The following is a 16372-nucleotide window of genomic DNA, read 5'->3' on the forward strand; positions in this document are numbered from 1 at the left end:
CTGCTTTGTGGTTGACTATGGCCCATTATTTCGAACAATATTGAAATACAAGTTATATGTAGTATTCTGGCCACTAGGCATCAGCAATGACACAAAACACTGATGAGACATGACATTACATCACATCACCATCACACTGAATGTAGTCAGCCATGGCATGTGCAACATGATAGAGTGAAAAGAAGTTCTCCTATTTCATGTGGAAGTGGTACGTTTTTGGCTTCTCATTTTGTCTTTTTTTCCCACTTGAAACCCTTTCTTAAGTTTAGAATACTTAATTGGAGGCTAACTAGTTAGCTCACTAGCATGCTATGCAGCCGTGGCCATCCCTTCAGTGATCCCGTAGCCTGTGCATTAGCAATGTAGCGTAAACAAAGAATAACAGGATTGTAAAGGTGACTATAGGGGGGTTATTTTATGCCTGCATGGCTCTAATGAAGGTAAAAAACATACTTAGGAAGTCATAAACATGTTTTCTATGTCCTAACTACGAAACACTGTAAATATTGAATCCTATTTCGCAGAAATTCACTTACCGCGGTTGGGTCTTGAACCAATTAACTGTGATAAATGAGGGAGGCCTGCATCTCTCAAGTTTTTTTTTCCTGTTTATCCAAAAAACTACAACAAAAATGGCAACAAACAGAGATATACTGTATGCTTTTTATTTAACAGCAGCACTATCCAGTCTTTGCCTTTTTATAACCAAAGTTTGCTGGATTACATAAAAAAAAAAAACACAAATCTTTATGAAACATTCAGGGTTCTGGATTATGTTTGCGACACAGGTGATTCCAAGGATTTCCTTTTCAGTGAATAACGCCTGCATCTGAAGGAAAAAAAATCACAAATGCAGGAGGCGTGAGCTTACAGTGTGCTGTTTTGATGTCAATTCAAATTAGGATTTTTCAGTCTTTGCATAGGTCTGTTGTTGTTGGGGTTTTTTTCTTCTGTGTCTGGACTGAAGGCCATTAAAGAAATAGATGTTCACTGCAGCAGGTTGGTGGCGATGGCTGCTTGTTTGTGTGGCCGTGTTATCATCTCCTGTTTCCTGTGAAAACAGGAAAAGTCAGGGGGTGAAAATGGAGGCTAGGAAAGTGCTGCCCTTGATGTGTGTTGGCTTGAGCTCCAGCTCTGGCTGACAGCGACCCTCCTGGTCAAGAAAAACAGACTGGTTCGGGGCGTAACCCGCAGCCATGGTGTTATTTTTATCACTTTTACAAAGCAACGTGAGGGACGCTATTGCCCAAATGTTGACACAGGTCCGGGTCATTTTTATCTCCCAAAACACTGCAACAGCTGCCGGCAGCGGAGCGAGGGAGATGTCCCACTTGGCTGGTCGCCTCGTATGATTGTGGTCTCTGTTTAGGAAAGGAAATCCTTTTTGACATTTGGTTAATCATGAAAGTGAGACACTCCTTCTCTCTGGATGATCCCGAGACCTCCAGTCACAATACCACAATGCCTAGCCTGTCAGACAGGAGCTGTCATGTGCTTTTATCCATCCATCACACGCGTTAATGTTGTGCAACAGGATGACACGCACACGCACACACGCGCACACATGCACACAGAGCTAACACAGAACACATTCCACACTGAAAGTCCGCTATCAGTGCAGCTCAGGCCGTGTATTAACTGCTGATGGCTTAGCAGGTAAAAGCCCCCATGTCTGCAGTGATATGGCTAAATGAGAAGGCACAGGCTGACGCAGCTCACAAATAGCTCATTAGGGAGCCGGCTAATTATTGACTGGTGAAAAATGATAACCATCTCCTGTCCTGCCTTGTGTCACGGCTCACTGTTAAAGTCGGAGTTGTGGAATTCCAGGAGTCGGACAGCAGAGCTACTTTTAGTTCTTTATGGGGTGTAGAAAAAACAGCAAGCTGCTTGCACAAGAATGCTATTGTTAGATTGCCCAGAGTGAACCCTTTTCTGTTTTGCCAACAGTGTCTGTGGACCTGAACTAGACGAAATAGATTTCTATGAGGGAAAAACAATATCAAACATCAAAACTTTAACTTTGGCACATACATAGCAGATAAAGATATGGCGTGCGCCATCAACTGGGAGCCATCAGCAGGGGGGTCAGAGTTCATTTGTCATCCAGGTAGTGTTTCAGTGCTCTGGCAGGGGGCCACACCGATGCTGACCCCCATGAGTCGCGCAATTAGTTACCCTTTGACCCCTCGGTCCGACAGTCAAGTCACAAGCACGGACAGGGCATGCTTGTGCATCCACAAACCTGCTTTACATAGAATTGTGTGTGTGTGAGATGTGATTGCTACAGAGCTCTTCATTTTGTTTTCGTTTTTCTTTGAGTCTGGATCTCTCCGATGTGCATATGACAAAATTTCCTTGATTGACTATGGGGGAAATGAATGAGTACGGTAATTTTCAGACTATAAGCCGCCACTTCTTTCACACGCTTTGAACCTTGTGGCTTAAACGATGATGCGGCTAATTTTTGGATAAAAAAACTACAGTTTCCATACTGGAGGTCTGTGTGGATGTAGCTCAACTTGCCATAGCTGATGTCATGCTCTTCTTCTTTACACCACAAGCTATTGACTGAATCAGCACCTCCGCTGGTCGTAGCCAAGTAGTGCGCTCCCTTTTTTTGCATCAATCTGTATTCTGATGGCTGGTGGAAATTAACAGCAACATTCATATTCTCTGCCGGCTCTGCAAACTTAATGTGTTGGCAAAATGCTATTGTTCCTAAAAGACAAAGTAGCGAAATGTGCATAAGGAAAAACATGTTGATAAGCCATGTATTTTCCTGGATGCTGAATGAAAATCGTTCAGATTTGCTAAGTGGATTAGTGCTTGCTATTCTCCACCGAGATAGCTCCGCCCACTTCCTTATCTTGCCTAGATTCAATTGAATGTGTCTAGACATCTCAATTAGCAAGAAAAAAGGTGGTTTGTGCTTATCTCCATGTGTTATTTCTACCTTCATTCTCACCAGTGTGTAGGTTTTGTAAACATACAACAGTTTTCTATTACTGCTCCTGGCTCTGGACTGTTGCTTAAATTTCTATTATTGTTACACAATGATAATGGTATTCACTGAGAAATCAATGACATGGTAATCTTGAACATGGACATCTTTCATTATGAATCCTTGTACTTACAGTTGACAGCAGATTTTTTTCCTTTTGGAACTCTGCTGTTCCATTGTCCTCATGGACATGCAGCAGCTTTGTCAGACACAAAGCGTGTCACTCCGCAACATAATGCCTGCTAAGGATGAGCATGCACAGAATGAGCTAGCTAAAGCTACATTGTCACCAAACAGTTCTTAAAGGGATAGCTCAGATTTTTTTTACCCCCTCATTTGGTCCCGCACGTCCAGTTCTGGTTGGATTTCTGTGACAAGGAACGTAGTTCTGCTTAGTTGCTGGGTCATTTAAGTAAAACAATATGCGTTCAAAAGAGTAATACATTTGCATCTTACAAATGCCTCCTCAAAAAAATCAGACCTCACAAATCTATCAGCATTATATTTGTCTCCCACCGTGTCCCTACGCACTATTTGTGTGTATGTGATGAAGATGCTCGCAACTTAATTCGCGACGGAGCGCCGCGGCCATCTTGTTTACTCGTGTTCCACAGCGGAAGAAGATGCGAGCGTCCTCATCACATACACACGAATGGAGAGGTGAGAGACTAATGTAACGCCGTGCGTCTTCGGGGAGGACGAGGATATTGAGTCCGAATGGGTCCTATTCTGTGCCTCCATTGCTGAGGCATCCGATCGGCGCTGTGGCCGCAAGGTGGTCGGCGCCATTCCTGGCGGCAAGCCCTGAACCCGATGGTGGACACCAGAGGTCAGGGCTGCTGTCAAGATGAAGAAGGAGTCGTGTGGCTTGGGGAACTCCTGAAGCAGCTGACAGGTACCGGCAGACAGAGCGGCACGCGGCTTCGGTGGTGGTCGAGGCAAAAACTCGGGTGTGGGAGGAGTTCGGTGAGGCCATGGAGCACGACTTTCGCTCGGCCTTGAAGAGGTTCTGGCAAACCGTTCGGCGCCTCAGAAAGGGGAAGCAGTGCGGTCCACACTGTTTACAGCGGGGACGGGTGCCTGCTGACCTCCACTGAGGATATAGTTGGACAGTGGAAGGAATACTTTGAGGCACTTCTCAATCCCACTGACATACCTTCCATGGAGGAAGCAGAGTTTGATGACACGAACCCTGTACTCGTGGCTGTACTCGACCCAAGAGATAGGGGTGAGAAGCTCAGTTGTCCAGTCGTCAGAGTAGAGCCGCTGCTCCTTCACATCTAGAGGAGCCAGTTGAGGTGGCTCGGGCATCTAGTCGCGATGCCTCCCGGACGCCTCCCTGGTGAGGTGTTCCACAGCGTGCCTCACAGCTGGCCTGGGAACGCCTTGGTGTCCTCCCGGTGGAGCTGGAGGAGGTGGCCGGGGACCAGGAAGTCTGGGCTTCCCTAATGAGACTGCTGATAAGCGGAGAAAAATGGATGGATGGATGTATATAATATATTAAGACATTATATTAAAAAATAACGTGTCTTATTTTTCAACTGCAACACATAAGATACTAATTTAAAACGAAGGGGGTTTTAGACCTCACAAATCTATCAGCGTTATATTTGTCTCCCACCGTGTCCCTACGCACTATTTGTGTGTATGTGATGAAGATGCTCGCAACTTAATTCGCGACGGAGCGCCGCGGCCATCTTGTTTACTCGTGTTCCACAGCGGAAGAAGATGCGAGCGTCCTCATCACATACACACGAATGGTAAGGTAAAATAAGATATCTCCTGGCAGTTTTGTCTTCTGTTTGGTGAATTTACTTGTATTTGTATGTGTAGTGAGTATTTAAGTGGTGATAAGCTATGGTAAGATGCTTTTATTTGCTGTGCTTTGGTCTGCAACAACATGGAAATAATCACTACAATGCAACTAATGTTACACGTGAACGTAAAAATTAGAAATAATAATGAAAACAAAGGCACATAACATACAGAAATCAATGAGGAAGTTAATTCAATACGAGGCTTATTACTGAGCTAAATGGGCATATGAGCTCATACAGCATGAGATTATGCACCAAGTGAAAACGCACAGCAGCACAGAACTAACATGATTCAACCTAACCTCCGTTAACATTTGTCAACAAGGACGATGCGAAAGGAAGAATAGAAAATACACAGCTTTGGAGAAACTCATACACATACGGTAAGTCTCAATCTGCGTCACACATGGTGTGTTAAAGGACTGCCGAACAAAGTGTTCGCAACGCCCAAAGAAGACACATTAGTTGTGAAAGCATAAATTTACTTAGTCATGGAAAATTGGGGGCTTCCTAACATAGTCAGTGCATCCAGTCAACAAACAAATCTCATACAGCTCAGAAAACGCACGCATTCGTCATAGCAGCACGTAAGAAGACCAGCCGTCATTTAGCACACAATATAAAGGATCTTAACAACCTTCAAGATGATACACTTTTAATGTACGTCATCATCAAACTTACTTATTTCTTCATCTAACGCACACAGAACAATGAACAACTTCATGCTTCATGCTGTCACCTTTCTTCTGCACTGAACTACCAGCTGTGGCTGTTCACATGAGGCGTTTCAGCGCATTACAGAAATCTCAGTGTTCGGCGCTAATAAAGTCAAGCCGTTTTAAATTTTTATTCACGTACCCCCTACGGCAATCTGCGAATCCCTAGTGGGTACGCATACCCCACTTTGTGTACCTAGGGACTAGAATGTAACAGCATCCGCGTGGCTCTTGTGTCCCCTCCTTCCTCCACTCATCACCGTGTTCACCAGTAACAGTTTCAGTAAAGGTAAAAGTGATGTTAAATGTTTATCCATTTCATTTATCATTTATATGCATTTCACATTGTTTTCTGCATGTAAAACTATAATTATTCTCTATAAAATGTGTTTTGTGTTCATATTTTTTGGGTGTCTGGAACAGATGAACTGGATTTACATTTTTTTCTAATGGGAAAAATTGATTCGCTTTTAATTTAGGTTTTCGTCTGACCTTTTGGAACGGATTAATGATGAAGGCCGAGGTTCCAGAGGGGAAACAACAAGGTGCAAACCACTAGAAACATTGAATAACAAGAAAGCCAGATTCGATTTTTTTCATAAAAGATTTAAAAAGTCTCCCATGTTGGAATCAAATTCTTTCGACAAGCTCAACGTTCATTATGAAAGTACGAAGAAGAAAAGGGACGACTTATGATCCAAAGCATACCGCATCATGTGTCAAACATGGTAGGGTTACTGTCATGTACAGACTTGCGCTGCCACACGTTTCGGTGATGGTGGCCATGTTTGGCAGCCAATCTTGTTACAGTGGGTGTTTTGTAGAGCACATTGAGCTGTGTGAGAAATTTCAATGGGGGTCGAATTTGGGGATTTAATAACAATGCCACCAAGTGGTGTATTTTCAGTAAAATAATGGCAGATTTCCACCCATTTGCGTGTAGTTCAGGAGTAGAAAACGTGGCTGACACAAATACATCCAAATAACCCTTTGGGTGTCGTAACATTTTTACTAGGTCTGTGAAAAATAACACGTTAACTGTGGTAACTCATTTTATTTCATTAATTACGTTAATTTTTTTGTGTAATTAACACATGCGCACCAGAGCAAGCACGCCTCGCCGTTATGACAGCAGACGGAAGCATGGTGGCATGTCCCCACACAGTCACACAGACGGTGTGTGTGTGTGTGTGTGTGTGTGTGTGTGTGTGTAAATAAACAGGAAGAAAATGTAAAGTGGATATTCTCATCACAACTTTGTTACTCTTAATTCAGATGTACAATTTGCTACATTTAAGTATGCTGGAAAATACACTGAAAACAAGTACATTTCCCTTAAATTACGTGATGTCTTTGAACTCAACCCCTCATAATTAACATGGTTCAAAGTGTGATTTAAATGTTCTGCTACTATTAAAGAGACTAGTGTTAGACAAATGGATGTTGAGACTATCTTTCAGCTTGATTGACCTATTAGTTCATTTGGAGCTGTTCATGCAAACATATATACGTAACCCTGTCCTGCCATTTATCTTTATGTTAATTAAATACATAAAAATGAGCATATTTGCGAATGGTGATTAATCATGATTAATTCATTTAAAAACGGTGATTAATCTGATTAAAAATTTTAATCCACCGACAGCCCTAATTTTGACACGACTATCTTGATCTCACAGGGGACTCCATGAGGAGAGAGAGAGAGAAATGGGAGCCGGTATCTGCAGCAGTAGGAGAAAACGTGAATGTTTTTCTATGTGGCTGCTTGCCAGTGTTCTATAATTACAGCAGTGTTCATTCTCACTGGATATTGGAGAGGAATTCTTGTTGGAGGATACTCAACATTTTACCTTGTCATCACTTTTATACCACTTTATTTTCATGACTGAGACTGCGTGGTGCCTCTTTTATGTGTGCCTTGCGTGAAATATTGCAATGATTATATAAAACGAGAACAAGATGCGGCATTCACAACCCACGTCTTTAAGGTTATGTTTCTGAGCGGCTTTAAATGAAGATGTTGATCTAAATCAGACTGATTCTAACTGTGTTGTTGACGTCTAGACTGATTATTTTCCATTATGAGATGGTTTGGTTTGGTTTCATTTTATTTCGAACATGCATACAGCATGCATTGAATGCTGCATGCTGCAGTCTCAGTCTCAGTTTCACATGTCCGAAAAGGAGTAGGAAGAAGCACAGCTTATTTAATCCTACCCCCTCTTCCTGTCACATCAATTTCTAATACATACTGTACATATCTATACATACAAACACACACATACGTATATATATATACACATACATACATATTGACATACATAGATACACACATATATACATATACAAATATATATACATATACACACACATATACATACATACATACACACACATATGCATACATACACTGTATATACACATATGTACATGTACAACATATACTTACACACATATACAGTAAACAGGTACACACGTTTTTTTAAAGAGACGTAGAGAATGATAGATACAATGAATTTAGTTTGAGCATGAGTGAACCCCTTTGCATTATTGTGAAAAGATGAATTATAATGCACACTTTCTTTAAGTATGCGTGATGGTTTCACACTTTACTCCCCAAACTGGGGAGGAGAGGGGGGGCTTCAGTGGGGATTCATTGCTTTTAGTAGTTCGCTAGTTTGTTTTCTTTCTAAATAAGCTGTAGGAAAGTGGGACTGATCCCAGTCAGACCCTCGTCCCCTTCAGAAAAAACGCCATTTCTCTCTTTCGCTCTGGTGTGACGGAAGGAGAGGCAGGTGGCTGTCAGAACTGAAAAAGGAGGTGGGGGATTGAAGTAGTGGTTTGGTTTGGAAAAAAACTCCTGAGTCTGGGTTCTGTACTTTGTGGTGAGTGTTTTAAAGTGGGCCCTTCAATTCACACGGGCCTTTCAACAGGCTTCAGTGGATGGTTTGAAACACTGAATCCGGGTTTACTTTGAAACTGCATCAGAGGACTTCCCAAATGCATGGGAAATATGCTGTATATTTCCTTTTTAATATTCCAAAGATTTGTATTTCTACATGCTGTTCATCATATGTGCTTTAAGAGGGGTTTTGAACCCTTTTGCCCCCCACTTCAACTCTCCCTCCTCCCCATCTGTCCTCGCTTTCACCTGCAGTTTACTGCAACACCTGGCACCCATCTCTCCAGCTTGCCTGTTGAATCTTTCATTATTTTCCCATCTCGGTTTGTTTCCACAGCTCGGTCTGCTGGGGGGAGAAAAATAAACGACCGTGAGAGGCAAAAAGTAGTCATTCCAATTAGAAGGGAATGTTCTTTGCTGAAAGGGATGTAAACACAATCCTGCATGTGCGGATAGCATAGTAAATAGCCCCTTTTACTTCTCGAACATAGAATATGATGCATTAGGTATGAAAACAGTTTGTTTACTTTTTTGCAAACCATGAGCGAGTTGCTCTAATAAGCAGATGCTCTGTCCTGTCTATCCCTCCCAAGCACTATTACCCCCTTTAAAGTCGATGAAAGAGACAGTAAATAATGCCTTAGCCCTGCCGAGGGGAGCGAAGGAGGTCAGAAAAGGTGGGGAGAGAGAATGGAAGTCTGTCCAAACAGTCTGGAAGGGGCTTGTTTTCTTTATGTGCGTGAGTGAACAGGAAAGGGTAATTAACTGGCCAAGTGGTGAAAGGCTGGAGTGATGGATGGGTGCGGCGTAGAGACACAGCCACACGGGGGGACAACATACTCACATGCACTAAAGCTTTGTCCTGTGAAATCTTTATGTGCTGACACTTTTACAGTAATGGCAGCTACAAGCAGTCCTACGGTGATGGATGGGTCTGTCGTGTGGACATATCATGGTCATTGATGGTTGATGACATGTTTAGTCTTGATGCTGCGGCTGCAAAGCTAAATTAAAGGGATAGTTCAGATTTTTTGACTTGAAGTTGTTTGACATCCCCATCAGCAGTGTAGTGCATCAACGGTGACTTTTTCCCCCACTTTGTCCCGTGCGACGAGTTCTGGTTGGTTTTCGTTGTGGAGGAAAGTAGTTCCTGCTAGTTGCTGGGGTCTCTTAAGTTAAGCGTTTTGCTTCTCAAAACAATACGAGTTCAAGATTAATAGATCTGCATCACAAAACTGTTGCCCAAAGAAAGTCAGACCTCTCAACTGCTCAGCGATTTCTCTCCGTTCTTATCGCGTTGGCATCGCAGCAGTCTTCATGCGCGCATGTAAACACTGTGGAACACATACACAGCAATGGACAAGTGGCAGCGAGTAGTGATAAGAGCGGAGAGAAAATAACGCTGAGCGATTGAGAGGTCTGACTTTTTTGGGGGCAACGGTTTTGTGACGCACATGTGTTACTCTTTTGAATGCGTATTGTTTTGAGAAGCAACACGCTTAACGTAAGAGACCCCAGCAACTAGCCGGAACTGCTGTTCTCCACAACAACACAACAAAATGTAACCAGAACTACAGGACGAAGTGGGGTAAAAGTCACTGTTGATGCACTACAGTGCCGTTGGGTATGTCATACGACTTCATGTCAAAAAATCCGAACTATCCCTTTAAGTTTTAATAATAAAGAAAAAAGTCATGATATGGTCCACTGGATTCCCCTGGAATTCTACACGAGAGACATGTGGCTGTGATAGCACGGACAGGTGGTATCATGTGTTGGAAGTGTCACTAAAGACTAAAACTTATTTGCATTTTCAGTCAGCAGTTCTGTGATGGTCAAAAGGGAGGAGCGGCCTAAATCACACAGGGCAGACAGTCCGACATCTGTCTCCTCGCGAGGGAACAGATGCTAGATGCTCTCAGATGTGGCTGCTCATTTTAAAGGAACACGCAAGCAGACCTCTCACATGCTCTCTTCCAAATAACGTGATGTCCTCGGTCGGTCCATCTTGAAAAGCTTGCTGACTGTAACATACTGTTCACGCTGCAAGTAAGTAGCCTTAAGGATGTCTTTGAAGTATGCTGCTATGTTTATTGTCTCTTTACTACTGGTATTTGTCTTGCAAGTTACCACTACAAGTATGCAGTCATAAAGGAAGGACATGCTGAATTGATTCTCCAGCTATATCTGTCACAAATACAGGAAGTCAAACAGTCTAAAGTGAATTGCACGCTGAATGTTGCAGTTAAAGTACCTTAGAAGACATGCATTATCAACATGGATGATGGAATTTCACTGCTAACCATTACATTTTCTAAAGACCGGAAAAGACCAGGAGCGATAGCAGCCTTTTACCAAGGCTTAGACCAGTGAACTTTAGGATCTTAATAGCCAAAAAGGAAGTTAAGTTTCTTCATGACCCAAATGCCGTGAGATCCTTCCTTTTTGAACTTTAGATCATTTTTATGACATCACTGTGCACTAAAATGCTCACCTAATTCAATGGTAAAAGTTGCAAACTATAAACGAACAAATGCATGGTCTGATGTTGTTGCATTGTCCTTAGATAGCCTTCTTCCAGGTTTGTGTAATCTTGTCCAGTCATAAGCAAGGTGCAAACATCTGTTTGATGTCATTTGCTGAGCTGCTTCGCTTTGTGTTCCACTGAAGGCGTTCCCACAGTTTGGAGAGTAGCATGCGAGTGTGACATCCTGACTCATTGTGATGTGTACCTCTGAGCAGGCAGTAGTTAAACTTAATGGTGTGTATCCCACAGGACTGCTGTGCTACTAAAAGCTTCACATGATATCTAATCAGAGTGAGCCTTCCAGCCCTCAACCCTCCTTGAGGGGATCCTAGCTTGAATCATCTGTTTTGGAGAGCACGGCAGGGTCGGGGAAGAGTTGAGGAAAGAGCAAAGGTGTGTGGGGGGCAGAAAGGGATTACACCGCTTGATGTTTTCTTTTATCCTGAGGATGTAATCTGCCTTAATGCCCTGCGCCCACCCGGGGCAGGGCCATCAGGTGTCCTCATACTTCTCCCACTTGGCTGTCAAGAGAGAGCTCGGCTACCTGTGGGAATCTCTCTGACTGGGCCCCTGTGGCTTTATTGGGGTTCAATCCCTTTGAGACTTATGGACTTATGGTGTGTGGTGAGGGTCAACAGAGTCTCAGGCCAAGTAAACAAAGATGTCTCATGTCGCATGATTTCAGTGCACCACAGAGGACCAAAACAAGGACATGACAGGACTTGTCTGTGTGGTCCCGATTTTCTTAGCGCCTGCATTTATCATGTGCCAACAAGACTGGTGCGAAGTTTAGTGAGGTAAGACATTATCCTGTCTGGTAGTTTATGGTATAAAGCAGGGGTTTTCCAAGTGTGGCACAGTGAGCCCCCAGTCAGAGAATTTAATATTGTTGGGGCCTTCGCTAGTCCAAAACAAAAAAAAAAAACAGGTTTTCTTGAATATATTTTGTCAATTTTGTAGCGTCTTAGCCCAGACACTACAGTATTTACCTTTTCAGTGTAGGAAATCAAATCAGTTAAATTTGCCTTCTAATATACTGAAGTTAGCTTAAGTTTAAAAAATGCATTTGTCTTTATTTTTCTCAATTTGCCGCACCTGCCCTGAAGTATTCTTTTGCATCCCAGGGGAACCTGCCCCACATTTTGAAAATCCCTGGTATAAAGGAAACGGTGAAAGACTGATGGTTAAACGGTTTGTTAAATTGACTTGTGTTTCCATTTACTGCAGTAGGGGACGAGTAGGGGGGAGGTTCTTGGACTTATTCTGACCAAAATAGGTGCTGTGTACTCAAAAAATAAATCACACAAGGCACAATTTCACAAATATCTGTAGGCTGCACAATCTTACTTCCATTTTTATTGTCATCACGAATGCACATTGGTCCAATTTTTCTTCATTTGTCTTTCTGCCACCATGGGCGATGGGGTCATTCTCTGCCCAGGAAATGGGCTCAACTGGAATATTTTTTTCAGTGCAGAGTGTTTTTAGCTCAATGAAGTGTGCCTTTCGGCGAGCGAGGTACCTCATGCATTTCAAATCGTTGTGACCTTCTTGTGATTTAAGTCAACTCCACATCAGAGCATTGTTTTAACACTGCATGCCACCTGAATGGACAGTTCCACTTTGCCTGGATAGACCAAAGGTGCCCTGATTTAGTAGAGTAAATGATGTGAATTCTAGTTTGAAAAACAGCTTTTGTGTGACTTTTTGCCATTTCTCTTCTTGTCCTCTCATCCACAATTGGCTGAGGTTGTTTCCATCAGCCTGTGGGCATGCACTGCGTGTGATGACACTCTCCATCAACCCAGAGACACATTCACTTAGATGGTGTGCTGTGGTTTTTATCATGGACAGTGTGAGGCACAGGGACAAACTTAGGTCTCAAAGGGCAGCGGGGGGCTTATTTCACATAGGCAGGTCTGCCTCTTCCCCCACGGCAGCCGACCAACCTTCTTTCCATAATAAGGCCACAGCATCTGACTACGTTTGTCCCCAGAGTTTAATAAAGATCAGCGCTGACATGCAGTAAACTGACATAACCACCCACAAGCCTCCAGGCAAAGAGCCACAAACCGGGCGTACACCTCCTCCCTCCACCCTTCTTCAGTCTGTCCTCTTATCCTCACCCCATGCTTTCACTTGAGCCTAGCTTGAAAACCGAAACCATCTCCCACTTGTACAGAACAATGGCTGTGGAGTCAGATCCCTGAGGTAGAACCTCCTCGCCAGCAGGAATGCTTTGAACGCATGGCTTGGGTTTATGGGCTTCTTCAAAGATGTGATGCTCTTCATACTCACTTGCACCTGCCAACAATACATCACATTGGTAGTTAACAATTCAGCCTTTCTGCTTCAACATCTTATGTTTATTGTCTCATATGCAAAGATTGTGTGATCATCTGTTGACCTTATCCACAGCAAGTGACAGTGTGTCCTTCAGCTTCATTATTCCTACGTCATTCGCCATGATCAGTGCCATCATCACCACAGGCCTTGTGGCCATGACCCTCCGTTCACTCTGCTGGGCATAAAGCTTGCAGACAGTTTTACAGGAGCAGCCTGCTCTCTAACCTACCGAAACCTAACTGAATAGCAGATGGGCTGAGCTTTGTGTGTCCTTTTATTAGCTCCCCTAAATCAACACTTAACAATGCATGGAGAGCGGCAGCGGATTGATTTCTTCCATATACCGGTGCCCCGAGGTGGGTAAGGGGCTGCCGAAGGGTAAAAGGGTGAGAGTGGATAGATAGATGGAGTTAACTGGTTATGACTTGGCTTCAATTTCCTGCCCGGGAAGCAATGTACATCCAGCCACGGGGTAGCCTGTGCTGTTTTCCTTAGCTTAATTCAGCAATTTCACTGTTGAACCACAAAATAGTGATGGTGGCTGACTGTGTTAATAAAGACAGAACCTTAGCCTCATCCAACCCATTGAGGTACACTCTGTCACTAGATTCCAGACCACACTAAATCTGTCACTGAGCTGGCCAACGGCCTGGTTTGTCGTTTGCACTTTAGATTTATGGGGCTTTGTACATCCTGTTTCTTAGTTGTGCTTGGAATCTGCCCCCACCTGCTCAAGCGGAAAGCAGGTAGCCGGCACAGTAAATCATCAGCCAGCAAGCAGTCCAGTCCAGTCCAGCCACACTCCTATGCTGGACTGCCTGTATTATTAAAGCATACAGAGAGATTGTGTCAAGCAACACTGTAAAGCTCCATCTTGTTTATTTATACAAGTGTTTTATTGAGAGGAGGGTTAGATTCCCTCAGCTGCTGTCTATAGGGCCTTTTGGGTCAGATGTATTACCTGTCTACTGGGCTTGATGTATTAAGTGCCACTACATTAGGGTAGTGGATTATTGTTTCCTCCTCGCTCCTCTTGATCACCTCTGAGAGTCCACAGAGCAAAGGCCTCATAAACATTTATGTTTGGGCTGTGTACTCCTGTCTAAGGCCATGACTCTACTGGGCCACAGCCTGATGCCCCTTTATGCCTCTTCAGAGACTCTCCAAGTATATGCATGTGTGTGTTTGTGTGTTAATTTGCCCCAAAATGTATGTTCTTGTAGAATTTCAATAGTTGGCTGACAGCTTGGTGTGCCTCCAGCTTCCTGCAGGAGGTACTTATTTTCACATTTGCTGGCTTATCGTCTGTTTTCATGCTGAGGCACTTATCATATGTAAATTGCATAGCTTTGGGTGCCAGAGTCGCTTCAGCTGTTGTTTTTTCCTCAGCGTTCTGACCAAGCAGAGAGGAACACCCAAGGGACTCTCTTAGCGATTAAGAGAGAGGACAAAACTTCACTGGACATCACCACTAAAAGAGCTATTCTCTTCCTAAACTGGCAAAATACCAGACTTCTAATGAGGATAGCCTCTTTGGGATCTTATACCAATCTAGCAGAGCCTTCTTTCGAAACCATCTCATATGGTTTGGCTTGTTTTGGCAGTCTTGATTGGCTCCCTAGAATACCCACTGAAATGAACACATGCCTGATCAACAGTCTGCTTGCACGCAGACAGAGGGGCTCAGTCTGAACAAATACATGAGCAAACCGCTAACAGACCAGCGGCACTCCCAGAAAACATGAACAAAATGTTTGTGCATGGGCATTTTGTCCCAGCGCCCCTTTCATGTGTGTTTTATTTGCGCTGCAGGACGCGGGATATGCAACTTTTCTATTCGAGCAGCTCCACACATCCTGCAGCAAGGAAGGCGCTGTCAGCTGCTGCCAGGTTTGCTTCACACCTCTCCACCAACTGAAGCAGGAGGCCCTGCAGACTCTCCATGCTCCCACTCTCGGCCCAGACATGCCGGCTCTGCCAGCCTCTTCCTTTTTACCGCAGCCCGCAAGATTTGCTGCGGAACCGTCCAGCATCCATGCCAAACAACCATCCAAAAACCAAGCCCACTCAGCCCTTCCCTTGGGGGAGCAGCACAGCAGGCCATGCTGGTTCCAGAACCCCTCGGCTTCATCAGGTCCAAAGACTAGCGTCCAGGTGACAGTGGCAGGAGGGCAGTTCACTGGATCTTTGAGCTCTGTCACCATCCAAGCCCAGCAGTACCTCGAAGGCATGTGGAGCATCTCAAGGGTCAACAACTTCCTCCCTCACCCTAAACCGGTACGTCTTTTTTTAAACACCTTTTAAACACTACACACCACTTTTTTAAGCTACCATGACCTTTTATTTTAATGTGCTGTGCCTTTAAACAAAGTTTTAATTCCTGGGCAGCAGACAACATGAACACCATTATGTGTTAATGTACCGTAAATGTCTGACCACTTAAAGGTTCCTTTGTGGTTTTCAGACCATGAGATCATCACGTGTAGAGACAAGAAAGAAAAGCCCACATCAAAAATGAGCCATTGAATGTTATATTATATTAGATTATAAGCAAAAAAAAACATTCTGACAGGATCATAACATAACATAAGTCACTCTTGGGTAAAGAACAATTTGAAGAGGAATCCTCAGTAGTCAAGAAGGAGGCACTCAAGGGTAAGTGTTTTCAGGTAAGAGGCAATTGCAACACTAATCCTACCAGCCTCCTCCTCAAGGCCATTTCAAATAACCACACCACAGCATCACCATAACTCTGCAGTCATGCTAGATAAGCGAGTCATTGATGTCACAAGAGTCCCTTATGCTGTACGGCATTGATGAGCGAGAATAATTATTTTACTTATTTTTCTTTCTAACACAAACCCTGCAGAGTGTCCTGCTGGCTGTGAGGTTTGTACTTCCTGGCCTCATGATCAACCAACCAATCGTGTGTGGACAAAGCAGATCTAATAGGTGTATAATGTAGCCTTTCAAGTCAAGACATTTACTGTCACATTTCCTAAATCAATCTTGGAAAACACATTTGTTACTGTATATTGAAGGACGCGGCTGTATGTTTTT

At 43.6% G+C, this 16372-nt stretch overlaps 1 protein-coding gene across 4 annotated transcripts in view; it reads left to right on the forward strand.

Moving 5' to 3' along the window:
- kif26ab (kinesin family member 26Ab) overlaps positions 1-16372 on the forward strand; it is a 76401-nt gene that overhangs the window by 19922 nt on the left and 40107 nt on the right. For 2 of the 4 annotated variants that reach the window (XM_054796577.1, XM_054796578.1), the window contains exon 3: positions 15125-15589. The exons of 1 other annotated variant lie outside the window; for it this stretch is intronic. In XM_054796577.1, the coding sequence (XP_054652552.1) occupies positions 15125-15589 (465 nt within the window). The remainder of the gene's footprint in view (positions 1-15124; positions 15590-16372) is intronic. One more of the 4 variants, XM_054796579.1, reaches the window with a different exon arrangement.

The sequence above is a fragment of the Dunckerocampus dactyliophorus genome, chromosome 13, assembly GCF_027744805.1.
Source record: "Dunckerocampus dactyliophorus isolate RoL2022-P2 chromosome 13, RoL_Ddac_1.1, whole genome shotgun sequence".
In the NCBI taxonomy this organism is placed as follows: Eukaryota; Metazoa; Chordata; class Actinopteri; order Syngnathiformes; family Syngnathidae; genus Dunckerocampus; species Dunckerocampus dactyliophorus.